The sequence below is a fragment of the Chelonoidis abingdonii genome, chromosome 7, assembly GCF_003597395.2.
Source record: "Chelonoidis abingdonii isolate Lonesome George chromosome 7, CheloAbing_2.0, whole genome shotgun sequence".
In the NCBI taxonomy this organism is placed as follows: Eukaryota; Metazoa; Chordata; order Testudines; family Testudinidae; genus Chelonoidis; species Chelonoidis abingdonii.
The window spans coordinates 91,477,720-91,499,361 of record NC_133775.1 but is presented as its reverse complement, the minus strand read 5'-3'; the positions used below and the strand labels follow the sequence as shown (position 1 = coordinate 91,499,361).

Sequence of the window (21,642 nt, the reverse complement as noted above, 5' to 3'; positions counted from 1 at the left end):
TAATGTTGTGTAGAAACCTGTGCCATCAATACATCTGACTGGATATGTGAGATGATTTCATTTGATAACAGTAATAAATATCAGTGAGTATACTTGTTCCTTAGCCCCACATACACCTTGTTTAACCACGAAAAGTCTTCCCAGTACTGTTTCAGATTCTTACAGGTCACATATTTCTCAGATGACATAAGGATGATGCCAAAAGAGAACAGAGCGGAGCATCTGTCTAAGAAGCTAGCTCTGCAAAGAAAATTACAGCAATCACCGCTTTGTTCTGCTGTCAACATCTAGTCAAAAAGACACCGCCTTGAAAAACTGACCTTTGAGCAAATTTTCTTGCTATTGATTGGAGAACTGAGTTGATTCCGCCAATGTGTACAGAGCAGCATCTGCCTGTGAACAGCTGGTCCTGCTGAAGCAAAGCTGGGGGCAATTCTATGCCGCTTATACTATGAACATTCCTAGAAGTGCCAGATATGCAGTGAGCCCTGCAAAACTAAAATTTGAGTTTCAAATATAAATCTAATAAAAGGACATTTTTAGGCCCCAATCCAAGAAAGCAGTTAAAAGCATATGCACCTATTCACCTACAGGACAGCACGTAAGCACATGCTTAAAATGAAGTACAGCCCTGAATAGGGGTGCTTTTAAACCAGAGCCGTAATTATTTCACCTGCATAATGGGGTATCTATCACAAAGGCAGGGCAGCCCTTAGACATGTTGATTATATACCGACTAGCTGTGTTATTCTGGATCTGCTCTGTGGCCAGAGGACTTCAGTCTCACAGATTATCAAGCCAGTATCTTTCACAACCACTAAAATTACTTAAAACACGGGTTGATTTTTCTTTTTTAGTCAGGAAAAACAAACATTTTCATGTTTTGCAGAGACAGCTAAAGTGGCCCACTGGAACTTTACCGTCTTATGTTAACATATTTGAACCAGTATCATAAATTTAGCCCTGCATCTTAGTAGAATACTACCATAAAGCCAGCAGGGGAGCACAAAATTGTCATCAATTCCATAGCCATGGTGGGTACTGGGGTTTCTCGATCTTCTCAGTGATGGATTTAAAAATAAATAAATAAAAATACTTAGAAATCAGAGGACTTCCCATTCCAAGCAAAAAGTAAGTACATAAGCTACAATTTGCCTTGAAAGCAAGTGATATTTGACAGCATTAAAGAGTGGTTAGTTTCAGTTAGATTCTCTCCAGAACCACCTCTAAATGGGGATTTAGGATGTAATCTATTTAAATAATCAATTCAGTCTTTTTTCCAAATTAAATTTCTACAACTGAAGACAGCTGCATGTATAGTCTCACCCTGGAGGATGTTTATATATCAATCAGCGTATTTTACACCTTGGAAGAGATGTCAGTGTTTTTCCCTCATCTGTCCTTTCTGATGCTATTTATCTTTGATTTCCAGTAGGGAAGCAGTGTGCTTTTTGGACTGTGGTCTGAGCAGGCTTTCATAGCACTGAATAAATAGCAGCTGAAGAATCATGACAGACATTTGCTAAACAGTTTCTTCTGAGCAATCAGTCTGGCAGCAAAAAGTCTTTTTAAAAGTATACCATTTGATGAAAATCTACACTATAGGTTTGTCTTCCCCTCCAAAATGAATCTCTCAACTGATGTGGAAAAATATCAGTTGTCAGTGAATGTGGTATCCCAGAGAAAAATGTGATTTACTGTTATGTTCAATGAACAGTCTGTGTGAAGGAAAATACTTTCCAAAGATTTATGTGCTGAGGTGGTGGTGGAGTTCTACCTATCATCATGTGCATCTTCACCTTCTAATGCCTGCCCATGATATTTCATTTTAATTGTTTCAGGAGATAATCAGTTTCAAAAGGACCTTGATATATCCTGCTTCCCTAGAAAGCTGCTTCTGAGCAAGTCAACTTCAGCAACAGATAGCAAAAGCGACAACTTTCATTTTGCAATGTGTATGATCTTTGGGTAATCACTTCAACTCGTTGTGCCAGCTTCCTTATGATAGAGGTAATAGTGCTTATGTACCACATCTGAGTGCTATGAGGTTTAGTTCAGCAAGTTTATAAAGTAATTGAAGATGCTCAGATGGAAGGAGCTAAAGACAAAGTTTAACATCACAACTAAAATATCCCCCCCTCCCCCAAAGTCAGTTTAGTTCAGTGTTTCCATTCTAGTCAATAACTTTTTGCATCTGGCTTTGCCATATGAATTCCTATGAAACAGACGCTGTTTGGGAAGGAAGACTACTGATACAGCATCAGAAGATAACAGAAGTCCACATTCAGGGACTAAGCTTCCTTTAAGTTCATTATACATTTTTTTTTTTAAAATCACTTGCAGAGAAAGCATCCCTTTCCTCCCCCACAACACACACACTTTCTAAAAGAGTATTTTCTCTTGAAAGTGGGTGTTAGGCTGGTGTGCTAACCATTTTTTTTTGTTGCCACCTCTGGTCCATAACAAAACAGTAAAAGGGAAAGGAGCTATAATTAATACTTATGTAAAGAGCCAAGTCACATGCCAGAGCATGATTGATGCTGTCTGGGACTATTTGACTGGCATGAAATGCTGTAATGAGGAATTCATTACTAAAGAGACATTCAAATTTTTCTGTAAATTTGTGCTTATGACCCAATTAGACAGCTGACTGTTGTCTTTAAAACATCTGTTTTGAGGGGATGGGTGACAAACCAGTTAGTTGAGGGTCTCTCAGTATTAAGTCTATTAATGAAAACTTTGCTTAAAGAGTACATTGCTTAAAAACATTAACTTTTCCCTATGTACACATCTTTTCAAGCCAATGTGAGTGGACCTCAATCCTGCAGGGTGTTGAGCAGCCTCAGCTGCCAATGGAAATTAAAGTTGCCCAGTACCTCATACGAGATGCTCAGCACTTGGCAGGACAGAGCCTCTTAAATTGAAACCTAGGTAACGAAATCATGTTATAGGAAATTAATTGCTCAGATGAGCAGCTCATTTACATGCAGTGAGTAGGATTGTGGGGAACAGAGCTATCACAAAAGGCATGGATTTGATTCTTTTGCTGGCAAAATAAGTCACTTATTTTGGGGAGTTTCTGTATTTTCTTGGGAAGCATGCACACATATTCCAATGCATAGTTCCACGAGGTGGAAAGCAACTTCCTTACTCGACAATTCAGATTCTCTAAAGTTTGGATATTCTTAGCACAGTAAGAATGCTTAAGTATTTGGGGGATCCAGGGCGCTGAAGTGGTGCCAATTAAAATCCCTTGTGAGGCTCCTTCAGAATGTTCCTTGTGAGACAGAGATAATAGAAGCTACAACCCTACATGTCTAAATTTTAGGGCAGGTCTACACTATTGGGGGAAAGTCGATCTAAGCTACGCAATTTGAGTTACCTTAGTAGCATAACTCAAGTCGACATAGCTTAGATCTCCTTACCACGGGGTCCACACTAAACTATGTAGATGGGAGTTGCTCTCGTGTTGACTCCTCTTACTCTTCTCAATCTGGTGGAGTACTGGAGTCAATGGGAAAGCGATCTGTGGTCAATTTAGCGGGTCTTCATAGACCCGCTAAATTGACCCCAGTGGATCGATTGCCGCAGTGTCTAAAGCTTTTTATAAAAAGCTTGAGTCTTTTTCCCCTCAAGGAGCTTCAAAGAGTGTTAGGGGTTGAGGTGAATCTACAAGGGCCTTTGTCTGTCCATACCACAATTGGCTCTAGCGCAGATTTGGCCAAGCCTTTTTGACATGGTCCGCACAGTCGCTTCTGAGGCTCTGCATTGCCAATGGCTCAGGGCTGTTCTCCTCATTAGATGTGTTGCCTGCCCAGTTTGCTGAAAATTAAACCTAACATTCCATTATTTCTGCTTTGTCCTGGGCTTGTCTTTGTCCCTGTCCCTGTTAATTACTAGCAGAAAGGCAGCAAGTGGAAGCAGGAGATTGAACATTTGGCTACTACTCTTTAGCCTGGTTTACATGCTGAAGACTGCACAAATAAAAATAGACATTGAGGTGCTGAGTCTGCTTGAGGGTCACTGCAAAGTCACATGAAATTCCAGCCAATGATCTCACACTTCCACAACCATCAGATTCACAAAATATAACCACTAATCAGCTCTCAAGATTATCCTCTAACTGTGCTGTGAGAACAACCTGATCCAAAATGGCTCACACCTGCAGTCCTCCTCAGGCAATGCTCCCAAGTTATGGGCTTGATTCTGTAGTGTTGAGCAGCCTCTACTCATGCTGATTTCATTGAGGGCACCAGCAGTTTTTACCACTCTATAGCATCAAGCTCTAAGTCCACAGAAGTTTTGACTTGAGTATGGACTGCAGGATTTGGCCCTAAGGATGTAGCACATTGTATACACAGACATGTCTGTACACTCCATCAAAAACACATTCCAGGCCCTACCCAACTTCAACCAGCCAAACAATAAAACTGTGTTTCCACAAATGGCTGCTGCTTTTAGTATTCTAAAATAAAAAAGTTAAGAAGAAATTTGAATTAAAAGTTTTATTCATTCAACATCTCACATTACAAATATTTAAAAATTATATGCATACTGGTATAAATAGTCATTTGCAAACTATTTAATAACATTAATTTTCCACTAGCACTTCAACAAATGAACTCTTTAAAAAAAAAAGTAACTTGTGTTATATAACTTAGAATAGAACATACAAAAATATGAACTTAAATGTGAAAATTACTTTAATAAAAAATGAATTACCCTTATTTAAAATGCTATAATAAATACTACAACCTCCCCATACACAGTAAAAACTATATGGAAATTCAGCCAAGTAGTACAATTAACTGACATACTTAAATAACTTTTCCTTCTGATAATATGAGCAATACATTGGGGGAAAAACATATTAGGGATTAGTAAAAACTAGACACCCACTTGCTAAAAGTTTCACGTCCAAAAAAATATAACAAAAAATCTGATGAAAATTATAAAAACTAATTATACTTTAAAATTTAAAAATATAAAAAATAAAACAGTTGAATACAATATTGTCCCAATTCTTACAATGCTATCAATCACAGTAGCTTTAAAATAAGATAATAAAATAAAGCAAATGACCAAACCTCTTTTATTCCTTTTTTTAAAAATAATCTCAAATTTACATTAGTAGAAAGATTGATTTCTGATTCTTTTCTTTAGAAACACCAGCAAGAAAGAGAATTTACTAGAACAGTAGAAAATGACATTTTTAAATGTCTGCAATTAAAAACAAAGAATTACACTGCAAAGATCTTCCAGAAGTCTGAAATAAGTATTGCACATAACTTGAAGTTAACTTGCCACAATTCATCACATTCAAGTTTTAAATCACCTTTTAACAGAAGGTTTTAACTCTTCAAAAACAAAAGGGGTGAATTATCAAGTCTTTCCAACAGCATCCTTATAAAACGCTAGATTCATTCACTGCAAGTTTCAAATTTGAATTCTGCAGAGGTCTGTGTATGGAGAAGTATATACTATACCAAAAAGCATGGAGCAGTGGGGGTCCTTTACATATAAAGTAATCAGAAACACTTATTTTACACTGCAAAAATAACCATGTAATTACTCTGTAACTACATTGTAAATACATGGCCAGTGCCATGCTAGCGTGATAGAACTACAGGCTTAACCCTTTTGCAAACTGAAGTGATACCCTAAGATTTGTAAACTAATTGCATGTTAATTATGTTTGGAGTGACATGGTAACTCCAACTACAAATCCCATGTAATCGGAAGGACATGTAATCACTAAGTACAGAGTAATATATGTAATTGTTTATGCCCTGTAAATTGAAGTGTAACCAAATAATCTGTAAACACGCTTGTCACACAATCACAAGTGAATATTAGTAGAATAACAATTTCTTACATTAGTCATGCATACTAACATTACATGCCTGCCACATAGCAGGCTTGCTTTTATTTCTTTAAATATAATTTAAAAGAGCAGACACCTTTCTGCATCAAACACCTAACATCAATTTGTTATTAATATTAAAAATGGCTAAACATTCACCAAAAACATCTGCATTTGTGTATAATTTTTAAAAACTTAGTAAGAAGCGGTAGACAATTTTGATGTTACTTTATTTTTAAATTTCTACACTACATTTATGCATTTAATTTTTGAGGGTCTAAAGACTCATTTGTCACTTTCATGCTTTTTTTCTTCTTTAGTTGTCAACTTTACATATACTATTTCTTAAATTATATGTACACCAAATACATGGTGCTGGGCTAAGATGTTTAAGCAACATGCTTTCTTTTCTCTGCAGATTCTAAAATAGCATTGCCAGTGCACAACATCCATAATTCAAAATGTATGCAGAGCACTGAAATGTATAAAAAGCAGAATAAGAAAATAAAATTTATTAAAATTATTTATATTAAAAAATGAAGTATATGAAGATCTCTCAGTAATAAAAGTACAAAAAGCTACTCTTTGCAATATGAAAAATTGAGGTATTGCATAAAGAGATATCCCGTCAGTGAAAAGTGTGCCTAAAAATGCTCACTGTTGGAAAAACAAGATATACAAAAGTAGTGCATAACAAATATACATTATGTGCATGACAAAATAAGTTAGCTACAAAAACACTGTACCGAAATTCAGCAGGTCATGTACAAAGGGAAAATTATTATTCAAAGCTAGTTCTCAAACAGTGTTATTTCTTGTAATGGTAACCCATCTCACCTGTTTACTGGGTAGGATCGGCACAATAGCACACCCCAAGCCATCTAACAAGCATTTAAAAAAATTAAAAGCAACATTCCAACTATAATTATGGACTTCAGAGAAAAAAAAAGTCCCTGACAATCTACACAAGAGCACTCTCTATTTGCATTACTGTTGTCAATATTTTCAGGGATTTCATTAAAAGCAGCTCCCTTTCTTTACTTGAGTAGTAGACAGCAAATGTCTCCATTTTGACCTTTGGAACTTAAGGTATAGTTCATTAAAGCCTGTATTGAAAATAAAAACTGCTTCTCATAAAGATAATCTTGCAGGTTAGGGGGCTCACAGGGTAGATGTTTTCTGTAGCGCTGAGGCAAATCTTTGGTTTGAGAGAATCTAGGATGGTACCATGCCAGTCAGACAATTCAGAAGATTGCCTTTGGATTGGTTTGTTTTGCACACTGCTACACAAATCATTTTAAAAGTTGACCAGGGCATTAGTTAAAAAATCAAGTCTGGAAGTCTATGCCCCTTCCAGGGCATCAAGAGATTATTTCAAACAAAACCCCCACCTCATCCCTAAGCATTCAGTTACCATGTATTGTGTTAATGCTTGTCTAGCTGGAATTTGTTTATAATAAAGCATGCATTAACTTAGCAAAGTTGGTACTTCAGACACCTGTAATTCTTTATTTCCTCATGCTAAATTCTGAAGAAAAGAATTCTTAGTTAGGATTCTCTCTACAGGAAGAGAGAAATAGGCATATGCCTCTTTGCACAGATTTACCCACTTATTAGTTCAGCAAACACTGCAAAACAGACTTAAAGACTACTTAGCTTTGTCCTATTTATGCTTTCTACCTTAGAGCTAGCTACGTTAGAGGATATTAAAACTGACTTTACATCCAAGAGTAAAACCAATTAGCAGCCAATTTTTAGTCTGTGATACAGTGGAATACCAGAACTTAGATAAAATCAGTGATATCCTTGAGGTATCTTATTTTTCATGTCAAAATGGAGAGCAAAGGCTGGCCCCTGATGAATGTTAGTATATTAGGATATAGAGTTATATATAACCATCAAAAATAAAATCTATACATTTGTCCTTCAGGAGAGGAAATGCCAGTTTACCAGTTGTTATTATTCTAGCTTTGGTAGGATTTCTAGGGCAGTAACCAGACAATTGAGTTCTCTCTCTTCTTAATGAAAAGTAATAAGTGCACCCTCCCCCCCAACACTCCACTCAGTAGTAATTTTACCCAACTTTTATATTTGGGAACCTTTAAAAGGTAATTGTTTTGATAAAATATACTAAGATCTGCCTATTTGATTAGTACTTTGGATGTGGTTGGAAGTCAGAGACATGGTGAGATATATTCTGTGCTAAAAATTCAGCCTCAATACCCTTAACATAAGTAAAAATAATTGTTATAATGCTGCTTCAACCCTGCTCATGCATTTTTGTTGCTTTAAACATGCTCTTTCCTAGGCAGTTGCTAGCTTCTTTCATTGCTGTAAAATTTAACTGTAAGAAAAAGCAAAAAACAGGCTTCCCTTGGCGGGGCGAAGGAGGGGAGCGTCAGAACAGACTGATAGTGTTATTGTTGCATGGTTATTTTAATAAAAGTATTCTTATGTTTTTTATTAACAATAATTTAATTAAAAAAACAAAATACTCTATTTCATTTCTCTTTTCTTAACTTTTTTTCACTCCTCTATGAAAACATTGCATGAAGTAAATGTCCTCTTGATACCAAAGACAAGAGGATGTAACTTACATGCAACATGTTATCAATACGAAAAGGAGTTCCCAATACAGTTTTCAATGACAAGATTCTACAAAATACCCATATGATAGGTCACTCTTTCATTATACTATTGTTAAATTACAGACTACTACAAAAGGACATGCTATCTTGAATAAGGGGGATGGTGGGGAGGGGATCAGGATAACAGAAGAGTGCACTTATTTTGAGGCCTGCATATGAGCACTGCAGTAATCTTTTAGTTCCAGCGGAATGAAATATGTCTTGGGCGGTCTCCTCCCTCCTTCACCAGGGGCTTGTGGAATTCCCTGCCAGCGCGTGAATGGATAGCAGCCCAGCAATATTCACAGTAATACTGCAGACAGGTAACATTAGCACAGAAAAATGGAGCAAATTTTCCACCACAACGGGCCCCCTGACATTCATCACACAGCTGATCATCCAAGACATATGGCTTAACTTCCACCTGCATTCAAAAAACAAGACAGTTTACAATACTTAGCAACTGTGCAGGTGATACTCTCAATGTATGCTGTTTTCGGTTGAGAGCCAGTTTAAGAAAGGAACTAGCTGCTGAAAATCAATGTTGCACAAGCAGTTGTCAGCACAAGCGTGAATCCACTTGTTTTGTTCGACCACTTGTGTGAACAGATTCATGTTAAAATCAAAGGAGGATGCTGGGGATTTATTTTAAATATAGTTACAGGCATTATTGTTCACAAAATTCCCTTTCAGCCAGGAATGTAAATTATTTACACAACATTAAAATCGCAGCTTAAGCACTCAAACATTTGACAAGTCCAAAGTCCATATTTCCACTTATTTGTGAGTTTCATGCACACCTTTAACAACAAATGTTACATTGAGTTTTTTGTTTTGCTTTGGGACTTCAACTTAGTCCAGTCAGCAGTAGGAGATGTAACTGATCTACTTGTTTAGTATTAGTGAGACTAGAATAGGATAGATTACACAACTGACATCAAGGAGAAGATTCTGAGCAGTAATCTAGCCTCTGTGCGCCACTTTGGCACAGAAAAAAAAATGCAGAAAGCACACAGATCTTCCTAGCTAAGGATTCTTTTGCTATAGAAGAGTTCTGACTACTGTATACGTAGTTCCCATGCCAATCCCTATATATGGAACAAGGAGGGGTAGGGGAAAGGACCATGGTCAGAGCATGCTACACTCTTGCAATTCCCAGCTAAAGATGACCCACTGGGGACCCACCAGCTGGCATATTTTGTAGTAGCTTAGAGAGGCTTCTAAAGTACACTGGGGACTGGTCCAAGATAGAATAGGCTCCAGATTCAGGGAGTTGCATCCAGCTCTATTGTGGTTCCTCCTCTCACCTGCATCCAAAGGAAGCCAGTCACCACCAAGAATTTAATCTGTATTTCACTAGCCAACAGAACTGCCAGTTTCATTTTGAGAAAGTAGTACAAGTGAGCACAGAGCCAACAAGCTCCCTTTTGAAGATGTGAAGGGACGATGTGAACTGATGCCAACTATATTCTTGCCACCCTCATTGTTAGACACAGAAAGCTGGGGAAGAAAATCCTATTGACACTCTGTAGCCTCCTTTTTCTTAAGTGAAGGAGTAATGGGGAGAACCTTTCCAGGTTCCAAGAGAAGGTCAAATATGCAATCTGTGTTACCTAGTACTGTATATCTGGAAGAATACGAATGTTTTGATGCTCATCTCTGAAGTCTAGCAGTGCTTAGTTTTATTTAGTAACAATACCATTCAGCATTTATTTACCATTTGTACATTCAAAGAGTTCTTCTAATGAATCTCCCAGCATCTATCATCATTCCCCCATTTCTTTTTTATCATAAATGGGGAAACTGAGGCGGGGGGATGGACCTGATTGTAAAATCCTTACTCATAATATCAAGGACTTACTCAGATGAACAGTCCCATGGGCTTCAGTGGGACTACTCACCCACATTCTCACTTATGCAAGCAGAGGTTGCACAACTGGGCCTTAAGTGATTTGTTCAAAACCACAGAAGGAATCTATATCAGAACTAAGCTTAGAACAAAGGAGTTCCTGATTCCTAGTGCCATTCTCAAATCACAGAAAGACTACCACCTGTCTGCACAGACTTTGAGCCCAGAGTGGACAGAAAATTACAAGAGCAGTTCTGCCATCCAACAGTGGTGAGAGACTGCTGGAGTTTTAGGGAAAGTTTTTCAAAAAGAAAATGAGAGAATAACCAACTGCAGAAAGAAAAACCTGAGATGTAACACTAAATGGAGCCAAAACTGGCGGTAATGACCTGAAAGTCTATTTCATTTATAGTCCAGAACACTGAAACCTTTCAGATGACCAAACTGGGTTTCTTACATGTGAAGCAGAGATAACAGGCAGAGGTGCACACCGTGTTAATACAACTGGCACACTAATTTCAGGTATGTTAGAGTGAGGACAACTGTGCTCCTTTAATTGTCTCCTTTAAAAAGTTAACTTGACATAATAAAATACAGAAAACTGCTAAGGCAGGTGGGGAGGGTTTTTATGAGGCTATACCAGAATATTGACAGTATGCTGTACAGTGCACTCCTATGATGCTCTTATGGGAACATTCCCAAAATTTCTTGCCTCAGCAGTCACCTACTGAGGTCAGGGAGGGATTTTTCCTCCCCTCAATGTATTTTTGCTGTTGTTGGGTGGGGTGATTTTTTTTTAGTTCTCCTTCCTCTGAAGCACCAGAGATGGTCACTGCTGGAGATGGGACACTGGATGAGGTAGGCCAGTGCTCTGAGATGGGACGGATCAGTCTCTCTCTCAGGTGCTTTGCTAGCTGGTTCTAGCTCACATTTGGAGTCAGGAAGGAATTTGCCCCAGATCAGATTCAAAGTGACCACCCCCTGATGTGTCGGTTGCCAGGACTGTGTCTATGCCACTTACCCCTGCGATGGCAGGGAATTCTCTGGCATTGGCGCATCTCTTAGACCCTCCTATTCTCTATCTGTAGTATATAACCAGTCTAGTCTCCTGTGAGTTTTAACACTTCGGTCTAATTTCAGTTTCTGAGTTTAGTGTGCAGGCACTGGTTGGTGTTAGTGGCCGAAGTTATACAGGAGGTCAGACTAGATAATCTGGTGGTCCCTTCTTGCCTCTGACTATCTATATACATACACACACATGCGTGCACGCACCCACCCAGCAACAGATTCTGCCTATCCTTTATGCTGGTGCACAGTGGAGGTGGGGAAAGAGCAAGAACTGCTCCCTCTTTGAAGAATGCTTCAGTCCATCCCTCTGCCCTAGCCTTTAGAGTCAGACAGCCTCGCAGTGGGAGTATTCTATACCCCTCTGAAGGGGTATGGCATCGGCATGACCCCCCTATCTGCCAGGGAGTTCAAGGAGGCTTTTTACCTCTAGGTTACCTCCCAGTGCACCATGGGCTGTGCTTACATGGCACAATCTAAATCTAAGCATGCAGAACGATTGTATGTAACATTTATAGTCTTCACAATGAAACACTGATATTTACATGGAAACAAGACATTTCTAGACAAGACACTGAACAAACAAAATGTGCTTTAGCCCTTACCCGTTTATCTATCTCTCCATGCTGCAGCTGAACAAAGCGGGCACTGATAGCAGCTATGTAACTTTGTTGATTAGAAAACGCAACCCGCCCAGCTCCTTTGGGGTATTTCAGCTCAGGATCTGTGTCTATTCCAGCATAGCATACCCCTCCATACAGCCGATCCATTATCATTGCAAGCTCCACTAAAGTAGAAAAACAAATACTCAGGTAGATTTTATTTTCTAAATCCCCTGCCATTTTAAGCACTGAATATGCATGTTTATTTGTACTCCTGTCTCTACCTACAGTTGCACAGCATCAGCAATACTTACATTTTTCAAACACTAATATATGTTTATATGCTCTCTCTCTACATACGTGTGTGTGTGTGCACGTGCGCTGAGATGTCCTGCTGAAATAACTCCCAGTGTTCTCCCAAAGCAATAAGGCTGATTGTACAACATGCCAAAGGCTGCAACACATGTACTATACCTGCTCGTAATGGCCGAGGAACACCTCCAACAAAAATAGTTTTTCGTGGATCAAGAGGCTGTGAACCATCCATCACGAAATCACTATCACTGAGATTCCAAGGTCTGATCTGAACCTATGGCCAGAAAACAACCTTTTTTACTGTTCTTAATTCAGATTAAGAGCTGAGGTAAGAATTTTAGCAATATCAACTGTCAATTACAATGTGGCCTCTCCGATAATAAAAACTTTAAAATGGTATCAGTGACTATACTCTGAACTCACTTTCAAACTGTATACAGCAACTACCAATTAGGAGTTAATGCCAATATGCTCTATTAATGGTGACCTAAGCAGATCAGATTTCACCTTGTTATTTAACTGTTATGAGATTAACAGGAAAAACTTGTATATGTGATGCATTATCACAATCCAGTCATGCTATATAAACTTCATAAATACACATGTATCCATGATGTTATTCTGACAGAATAAGCTGTACTGTAGACATTAGGCTAATCACTATCACAATAACCCAAGTCCAGCATGCAAGGCTATGCATAGTTTACTTACTCAGCAACAATGGCTGCCAATAGAGGGTCTTGACCCAAAGCCCTCTGAAATGACTGGGAGTTATTAGGCTTTGGATCAGACCCATAGTCACTGCAGTACCAGTACATAATGCATAACCATACCATCTACTTTGGACACTAATCTGTTTCACTGAAGTCAGCAAATATGCATGACATCTGCAGTGCACAATTTATAGCCTTATTTTATACCAACTCTAAAGTACATGAAAATGTTACCTACCGGTTTGTCTTTGATAGTGGGGCTGGAGACACAAAGGTAGAGTTTTCCATCCTCTTCAATACATGCATCAATCAGAGCCTGTACAGAGCTTTCATCTTGGAACAGCAAGAACGCATATCCTAGGTAAAAGAACAAGATGACTTGCAAGATTCCTGATGAAATTCTCAGAGATTTAGTTTTCTATAGTTTATAATATTCAGTGTCATTATTTAGGGCCAGACTATGCGCCGATCCGACATGATTACACAGCAACGTAAGAGAGATTAACAGTAAGACACCCCCAAACACATACAAATGCTCCCCTGTGCAGCCTCCCAGCATGCCTCCAAAAGCAGGAGGGAAAACAAGAGCTGTGTGCTCAGTATTCTCTCCTCCCTATCTCTTTTGCACTGGTGGGGAGGAAGCAAGCAAAGAAGTGGAAACTGATTAAGCCTTGGCTCCATCCTCCCAGCAAAGGTTAGTTGTGAACGTGAGGTACAATTTCTTCCGTGGGCTGCTTAGCTCTGCATTCCCCTTACACAGCGCTGATCTTTAACATTTTGCATATGATGTAGTAAATAAGAGGCTAGGCAGAGTAAAGAACAGAGAAATGAGAGGAAAGAGGCACAGAGAAAGAAAGGGGACTCAGACAGGAAGCAAAGTAAGAGTAATTATTTTAAATGTGTATTCTCATGCACTGCTCTGCAGTCCAACATCCTGCAGGATTTGAGTTACATCATGATTTTAGGGGATATTTTCAGCATGGTAAGGGGGCCTGAGGGGGCAGTGAACATGAAGATCTTTTACACAATGAAAATTACACTTCAAATCCTCACACTTAAAAATACAGTCACTGGTTCTGCAATGGTTCTTAAAATAATGTTAACATCATGATCGTTACCTTTAGGAGGAAAATAGGATTTGCTTTCCGCCTTGTGCGGCCAATCCACAATCAAAGGACCAAAGCGACGAAAGCTAGCCGTGATCTCATCTGAGGGATGAGGAACAGAGAGATAAAAAGGAGCATAAATAGAAGTTAAAACCTACTGAACATAAAACCCTGGAGAATCTGGATTTCAGGTAATATTTTTCCTAACCTATAAACAAATATCAGATCGCTGATAATGTTTACTGAGAGAAGGGGACTCTTCATGGCAAGTTAGAACATACATTAAATAGTGAGGAAAACAGTTCAAAGATCAAGGTTTGTCTCTTTCTTAATGGTTACAAATAAAGGCTTGCAGCCCCCTAAGTCACAGGAATGAAATCAATCTAAATAGCTACCATATCCTAGCTTCAGGCATTCTCCCACATAAAGAGTTCAAAGTCTGAATCCTTGACTGACTGCTTAGCAGTAAATTCTGCCAATCTGCCTTGCAATCACAAATGGTTTGGAGAAAAGAAAAGGGAATACCAAGGCCCAGTCAAGCGTGTTCACATCACATGCTTCTGCCACATCTGTCTGCATTATCCGAGTTTGACCTCAGATTGACTAACAGTAATGCTTCCAGAATGCAGTTATGTAATAGCTATAGGAAAGACGGCAGAAAACACACAGTAGTGTAAAGGACGCCACTGCAGCACCCATTTCAAATCCTCCTTCCACTTCAATATTCCGCTAAGATAATTTATATTTGCTAGTCCTGTAAAAATATTCCACTAATTATGCCATTGTTCTTTTTGAGCTTGGGTAATTTTTCTCCCTTAAGTAGAATGATTGCTAGTAATAAGAAGCTTCTGAACAAGAAACACCTGTGTATAATGTTCAAGTAGGGATAAAATTTCCTATTACTGAAGAGGCATCTGCAAGTTTTAAGTAGACTATGCTACAATACATTAAAATACCTAGAAAAAATGTTTTGTCATTCATCCCTTCATCACACTAAACAATTTTTTCCATACAAATTACAAGATAACTTCCTGGATTCCCTCCATTTTCTATTCTTTTATTGATCTCTTCCCTCAAAGACATTACAACAATCTTCCTTCACTTGGGGCTGGTCACTGACAATTTGTACAGAGAAGCAGAGACACAGAGGGCAAAGCAACAGTGCTTTGCAGGAGTCCCAGCCTCTAACCTGGGAGAGAAAAAGAGTTCTTATGACCGCAGGACTGATTTCCATCAGCTATTTATGATATTAAGTATCATGTATTTATAACGTGTGGAGGTTTTCCCATCCATCTTAAATTGTTAAAAACCTGGAAAAGTGTCACCAATTTTGTGTTTTTCAATCTGGCCAACATGAGGGGGGGGGGGGGGGTTTGCGATATTTTTAGTGGAACAAAAGTTGACTAACTTTGGTATTGACAGTTTTCTTTGTTTGTGCCCGAGGGTCATCAGGAATGTATATTGAAATGGAAATGTGTCAGGGTTACATGCTGATGTAGACAGACACAGTGAGCTCACCACTTTGTAGGCATACTTAAAATTGGTCTCCATTCTGGACAGCACTTAAACGTGTGCCCAATTTTAAAGTATATGCTTAAGTGTTCTCCTGAATTGGGACCAGAAGGACTTGAAAATTTTTCAGTGGTGAGGTGGATTTAAATTGTATCTATTTGGATTGTGGTCCTTATTCTAGTTCATTTTGGGGAGGGATGGGTGGTGGAAGAGGAAGACAACACAGAACATTTCTTGAGGGAACTGAACTTATTTCACACAGGCTGAGGCCAGGTCTACACTGCGACTTTAAATCGGTTTAATGGCCGATATACGATTTACGCTGTCCGTTCACGCGTCGTCATTAATATCGGTAAACGGTCCTTAATCGATTTCGGAATCCTTCCAAGACAGAGAGAGGAGTAGCGCTAAATTCGAAAGTTAATCGGTTAGGGTTTGTGGACGGAAATCGACATTATTGGCTCCTAGAGGTATTCCACAGTGACCATGACCGCTTGGTCGCAATCGAACTCGGAGGTGTGTAAGGAAAGCCCGGACTTTAGAATGACATTTCGCATTCAGTGTCCAGCTCTGATCAGCAGGGTGGCGATGCAGTTCAAATGCAAAATAGCGCTACTCTGCATACTTACGGGAGTACTAGATCTTGATCTGTATGGTGAGGACATCTGTTTTTATCGAGCTCCGTTAAAGAACAGGAAATGCCAGGTTTGAAAATAAACTCCAGTACACAGCGGTGCGTGCAACGTAACGGGACCAGAGACCAAACTGCTCATGGAGGGAGGGAGGGGAGGGGGTAATGAAGACTACAGCTACCAGTGCTCCAGCAGTCTCTGAAATATTTGCATTTGCTGAGCGCCCAATGTTCTGTAGCTTAATACACGGTGTCTTGCGTGGTTCCGGACGCTCGTCAGTCTTTCCCTGCCCAGCACGTGAAGAGAAGTAAAATAAATTCTGAGTACTGTAATGTCACCCTCTGTGTACTGAATGCTTGGCAAGGTACGCGAAGTGTTGAACAACGGTCAGGATACGTTTGTCGATCTCAGGGTCCATGATTGCTGTGCTATGATGTTTGTCAATGCACCCGGAAGGAACCAAGGGTTGTTGCTGCCTTCACAAGGAGGGTGAGGCTGTACCAGCCACCCGGGCAATGTTCTGCCATCAGGCACTGTGTCTCAACCCGAAGTGGAACTATGGGATATGCTGAGGAACAGCTACCCACAGTGCAGCTCTGAAATCGATGGTAGCTTTGGACCATGGACGCAAACAATCGATTTCGTGATCCCACTGTGGACGCGCTAAACCGATTTTATTAGATCTGTTTTGTAATATCGGTTTAAGCTAATTCGAAATAATCGTGCAGTGTAGACGCACCCTGAACAAAGGCAACACAACTGTTGCCTAGTCCTACACAAAATGAACTGTTCATATGCCCACCTGGTTTCATAAGATAAAATTTTTTTTTTTTTTTAAAAAGCCATTACCTGGGAATAAAGAACACATTCCCCAAGAATGTTCTATTGTAAATGTCATGTTAAACTTGACTTTTTAATTGCTAAAGGCATATATATGATAACTATGGTGAAAGCAGCTTATGTTTGACAGAGGTATCAGACTGTCATATCACAGTGATTTACGGTGCAACATATTACCACCTTTTTGACTGAAATACAACAAGTCTAGATTAAAATAATGTTCTGGTTAAGAAAAATGCACAAAATACTAACTTTCTGGACTGCAGCTGCCACCGTGCTCTAACTACAGCCCCTCTCATGCTTAATCATGAGAGACACGATTTCTTTGTCAGAAAGGGCTCTGCAACACTAAGAGTACGTCTATACTACCCGCCAGATTGGCAGGTAGTAATCCATCGGCGAATCAATGCCTGTACTCCACCTTGGCAGGAGGAGTAAGCAGCGTCGACAGGGGAGCAGCGGCAGTCAACTCGCCGCCATGACGGCCAGGTAAGTCGAACTAAGATACTTGACTTCAGCTACGCGAATAGTGTAGCTGAAGTTGCTTATCTTAGATCAATCCTCCCACCCCCAATCCAGTAGAGACCAGCCCTAAGGCTGTACCAATGCAACTGTGCCACTGTAAGACCTCATGTAGCCTCTCTATGATGATGGGAGAGAGCTCTACGATAGACATAATTTAACCACTCCCAACCAGCAGTGGTAGCTATATCAGCGGGACAGCTTCTCCCACTGACACAGCACTGTGCACACTACCACTTATGCTGACATAATTTATGTTGCTCAGGGGGGTGGTTTTTTCACACCTCTGAGCAACACAAGTTTTGCAGACATAAGTGGTAATGTAGCCATGGCCTTACTGCTGCTACATACCATGGGTGTTTCTTTACACAAACACTGCAGTGTCCCTCAGCCCCCAATATTCATGTTGAATTCACCAAACATTCTTGGCTTCTCACCAAAATTAAGTGCCTTTGCACTGATTCTTGACTCAGTTCTTACCATCCACTGGGGTGACAGGCTACACTGGACATAACCACTGTCAAAAGCTGCCACAGAATAGAACAATACTTTACATATGGAGCTGAATGAAGAGCCAAAACCTAAAAAAGACTGTACAAACCTAACAGAACTACTGGTAATATTACGCCTACTCTTAAGTTTCTGAAGCCCATTAGAAGAATATTTTGAAATGGGTTTCATGAGGAAGAGGGATAACTTAGATCCTTATCTTCCAGCTGTTTTTCAGTTTGAAACATATGATTCAAGTGATTTAATACACTTCTACCCCGACATAACGCAGTCCTCCGGAGCAAAAAAAATCTTACCACGCTATCGGTGAGACCGCATCATACTGAACTTGCTGTGGCCCCCCTGCTCCTTGTCCCCTGACCGCCCCCTATAGAGATCCCCATCCCTAATCACCCCCAGGACCCCACCCCCTACCCAACCTTCCTGTTCCCTGTCCCCGACCCCTATTCACACACCCCGACCCCTGACAGACACTCACCAGCTGCGGCAGGAAGCGGAGCAGCCTGACCCCACCCACCAGCTGGAGTTCTGCTTCACACTGCCAGTGCGTGCGGGGAGGTTGGGGAAGGATACTCCCCATACTCACCTGTGGCAGGAAGCGAAGCACCGCAGCCCCAGCCCACTCCACTTTCCTTGCCCCGACCCTAGCCGTGTCGCTAGGGGCTTGGGGAAAGGTCCTGCATTCACCAACAGCGGCGGAAGCAGAGCAGCCTGGCCCCAGTCAGCTCCACTCTGCTAGCTCCCAGCTATGGTACTGCACTTCCTGCTGACAGTGAGTGCAGGGAGGTTGGGGAAAGGATGCCCCCCATACTCACCTGCGGCGGGAAGTGGAGTACCATGGCTGGGAGCTGGTGGAGTGGAGTGGGCTGGGGCTGGGCTGCTCCACTTCAGTCGCTGCCAGTGAGTGCAGGGAGGTTGGGGAAAGGACGCCCCCCCGTACTCACCTGCAGCAGGAAGCAGAGTGCTGCAGCCCCAGCCCGCTCCGCTTTCGTGCCCCGGCCCCAGCCGTGTTGCTGGAGGAGAGTGAGTGAGAGAGTGTGTGTGTTTGTTGGGGAAAGGTCCTGCACTCACTGGCAGCAGTAGAAGCAGAGCAGCCCGGCCCCAGCACGCTCCACTCCACCAGCTACGCCCAGCCGCTTCCCACCACAGGTGAGTACAGGGGGCTTCCTTTCCTCAACCTCCCTGCACTCACTGGTGTCGAGAAGCAGAGTGACGCAGCTGGGAGCTGATCCACCAGAGTGCTGCTTTACCGCACTGTATGCAAACCCGTGTTATATTGGGTCGCGTTATATTGGGGTAGAGGTTTATTCAAATACCAATTCAATACTGCATGTTTTCACATTTAAAAAAAAAATCTAGCTCCCAAAGCTACAAATACATAAGAATCAGAACTTAGGGTTTATAAAATTTTATAAAAAGAGACAACTGTGAAAAAAAAATACCCATAAAACAGCTTTTTAAAGAAGACAGTTGAGAATGATAGTGTGAGTATTTATTTATGCACTGATCATGGTAAGGCAGAGATAGAATAGGTATGAACCTACTGATCTTGCCCCCTTATTGAAAGCGTTAACATGTTTGGAATAAGAATGATTGAAACTAGCACTGTCAAGGGGTTAAAAAAATTAATCTTGTTTAATCGTGCTGTTAAACAATAATAGAATACCCTTTATTTAAATATTTTTGGATGTTTTCTACATTTTCAAATATATTGATTTCAATTACAACAGAATACAAAGTGTACAGTGCTCACTTTATATTTATTTTTTATTAAAAATATCTGCACTGTAAAAAAGAAATAGTATTTTTCAATTCGCTTAAGTACTGTAGTGCAATCTCTACCATGAAAGTTGAACTTACAAATGTAGAATTATATACAAAAAATAATTGCATTCAAAAATAAAACAATGTGGAACTTTAGAGCCTACAAGCCCATTCAGCATCAACTACTTGTTCAGCCAATTGCTCAGACAAAAAAAGTTTGTTTACATTTGCAGGAGATAATGCTGCCCACTTCTCGTTTACAATATCACCTGAAAGTGAGAACAGGTGTTCACATGGCACTGTTGTAGCCAGTGTCACAAGGTATTTACATGCTAGATGTGCTAAAGATTCATGTCCCTTCATGCTTCCACCACCATTCCAGAGGATATACATTCATGCTGATGATAGGTTCTGCTCGATAACGATTCAAAGCAGTATGGATCAATACGTTCATTTTCATCATCTGAGTCAGATGCCACCAGAAGGTTCATTTTCTTTTTTGGTGGTTCGGGTTCTGTAGTTTCTGCATTGGAGTGTTGCTCGTAAGAATGTTGCTCTTTTAAGACTTCTGAAAGCATGCTCCACACCTTGTCCCTCTCAAATTTTGGAAGGCACTTCAAATTCTTAAACCTTGGTTCCAGTTCTGTAGCTATCTTTAGAAATCTCACATGGGTGCCTTCTTTGCGTTTTGTCAGATTTGCAGTGAACGTGTTCTTAAAAAGAACAACATGTGCTGGGTCATCATCCGAGGCTACTATAAACATGAAATGTATGTCAGAAGATGAGTAAAACAGAGCAGGAGACATACAATTCTCCCCCAAGGAATTCAGTCACAAATTTAATTGACACGTTTTTTAAACGAGCGTCAGCATGGAAGCATGTCTTCTGGAATCGTGGCTGAAGCATGAAGGGGCATACGAAAGTTTAGCATATCTGGCACGTAAATACCTTCCAATGCCAGCTACAAAAGTACCATTCGAATCCATGTTCTCTTTCTTTTGACATTGTAAATAAGAAGCAGGCAGCATTATCTCCCATTTAGTAAACAAACTTGTCTGTCTTAACGATTGGCTGAACAAGAAGTTGGACTGAGTGGACTTATAAGTTCTAACGTTTTAGATAGTTTTGTTTTTTAGGTCAATTATGTAAAAAAAGTCTACTTTTGTAAATTGCACTTTCACAGTACTTGTATGAGGTGAATTGAAAATTAGTATTTCTTTGGTTATCGTTTTTACAATGCAAATATTTGTAATCAAAAATAATATAAAGTTAGCACTACACTTTGTATTCTGTAATTAAAATCAATATATTTGAAAGTGTAGAAAAACATCCAAAACATTTAATAAATTTCAATTGGTATTCTAATATTAACAGCGCTATTAAAACTGCAATTAATAGTGATTTTTTTCCAATGTGATTAATTTTGAGTTAATCATGTGAGTTAACTACGATTAATCTACATCTCTAATAGAAACCAATTTATTTCTGTCACAAGATTTGTATTTTCTCAGTGCTGAAAGTTTTTGATCTAGATTAGATACAATAGCCTTAAGCATTTGAGGCACTGCATCCATCTGTCAAGACCACAGCTGCTGACCAAAGAACATTTCTATGATAATCTCATAAACATGAAGGTCTTTGCATGGCCAGCTCCCTAGAACAGATCTGCCCCTTTTTATGGTCTAGGTCTGGGCTATATACAATTAAAAGGACGGGCTGGCG

The 21,642-nt window shown here is 40.0% G+C and overlaps 1 protein-coding gene and 1 long non-coding RNA gene across 5 annotated transcripts in view; one reads left to right on the top strand and one right to left on the bottom strand.

Moving 5' to 3' along the window:
• Positions 1-1,591: 1,591 nt before the first annotated feature.
• On the top strand, positions 1,592-12,509 carry LOC142047120 (uncharacterized). Its single transcript, XR_012656301.1, has 3 exons — positions 1,592-2,010; positions 10,752-10,865; positions 12,437-12,509. It is a non-coding gene; the product is annotated as an uncharacterized LOC142047120 (long non-coding RNA).
• Positions 4,491-21,642, bottom strand: part of CPEB4 (cytoplasmic polyadenylation element binding protein 4) — a 211,834-nt gene continuing 194,682 nt past the window's right edge. For all 4 annotated transcript variants that reach the window (XM_075068113.1, XM_075068112.1, XM_032801493.2 and 1 more), the window contains 5 exons: positions 14,153-14,242; positions 13,273-13,391; positions 12,481-12,595; positions 12,010-12,191; positions 4,491-8,914 (listed from right to left, as the gene is read on the bottom strand). In XM_075068113.1, coding sequence (XP_074924214.1) covers positions 8,687-8,914; positions 12,010-12,191; positions 12,481-12,595; positions 13,273-13,391; positions 14,153-14,242 — 734 coding nt within the window. In that variant the 3' untranslated portion in view covers positions 4,491-8,686. The remainder of the gene's footprint in view (positions 8,915-12,009; positions 12,192-12,480; positions 12,596-13,272; positions 13,392-14,152; positions 14,243-21,642) is intronic.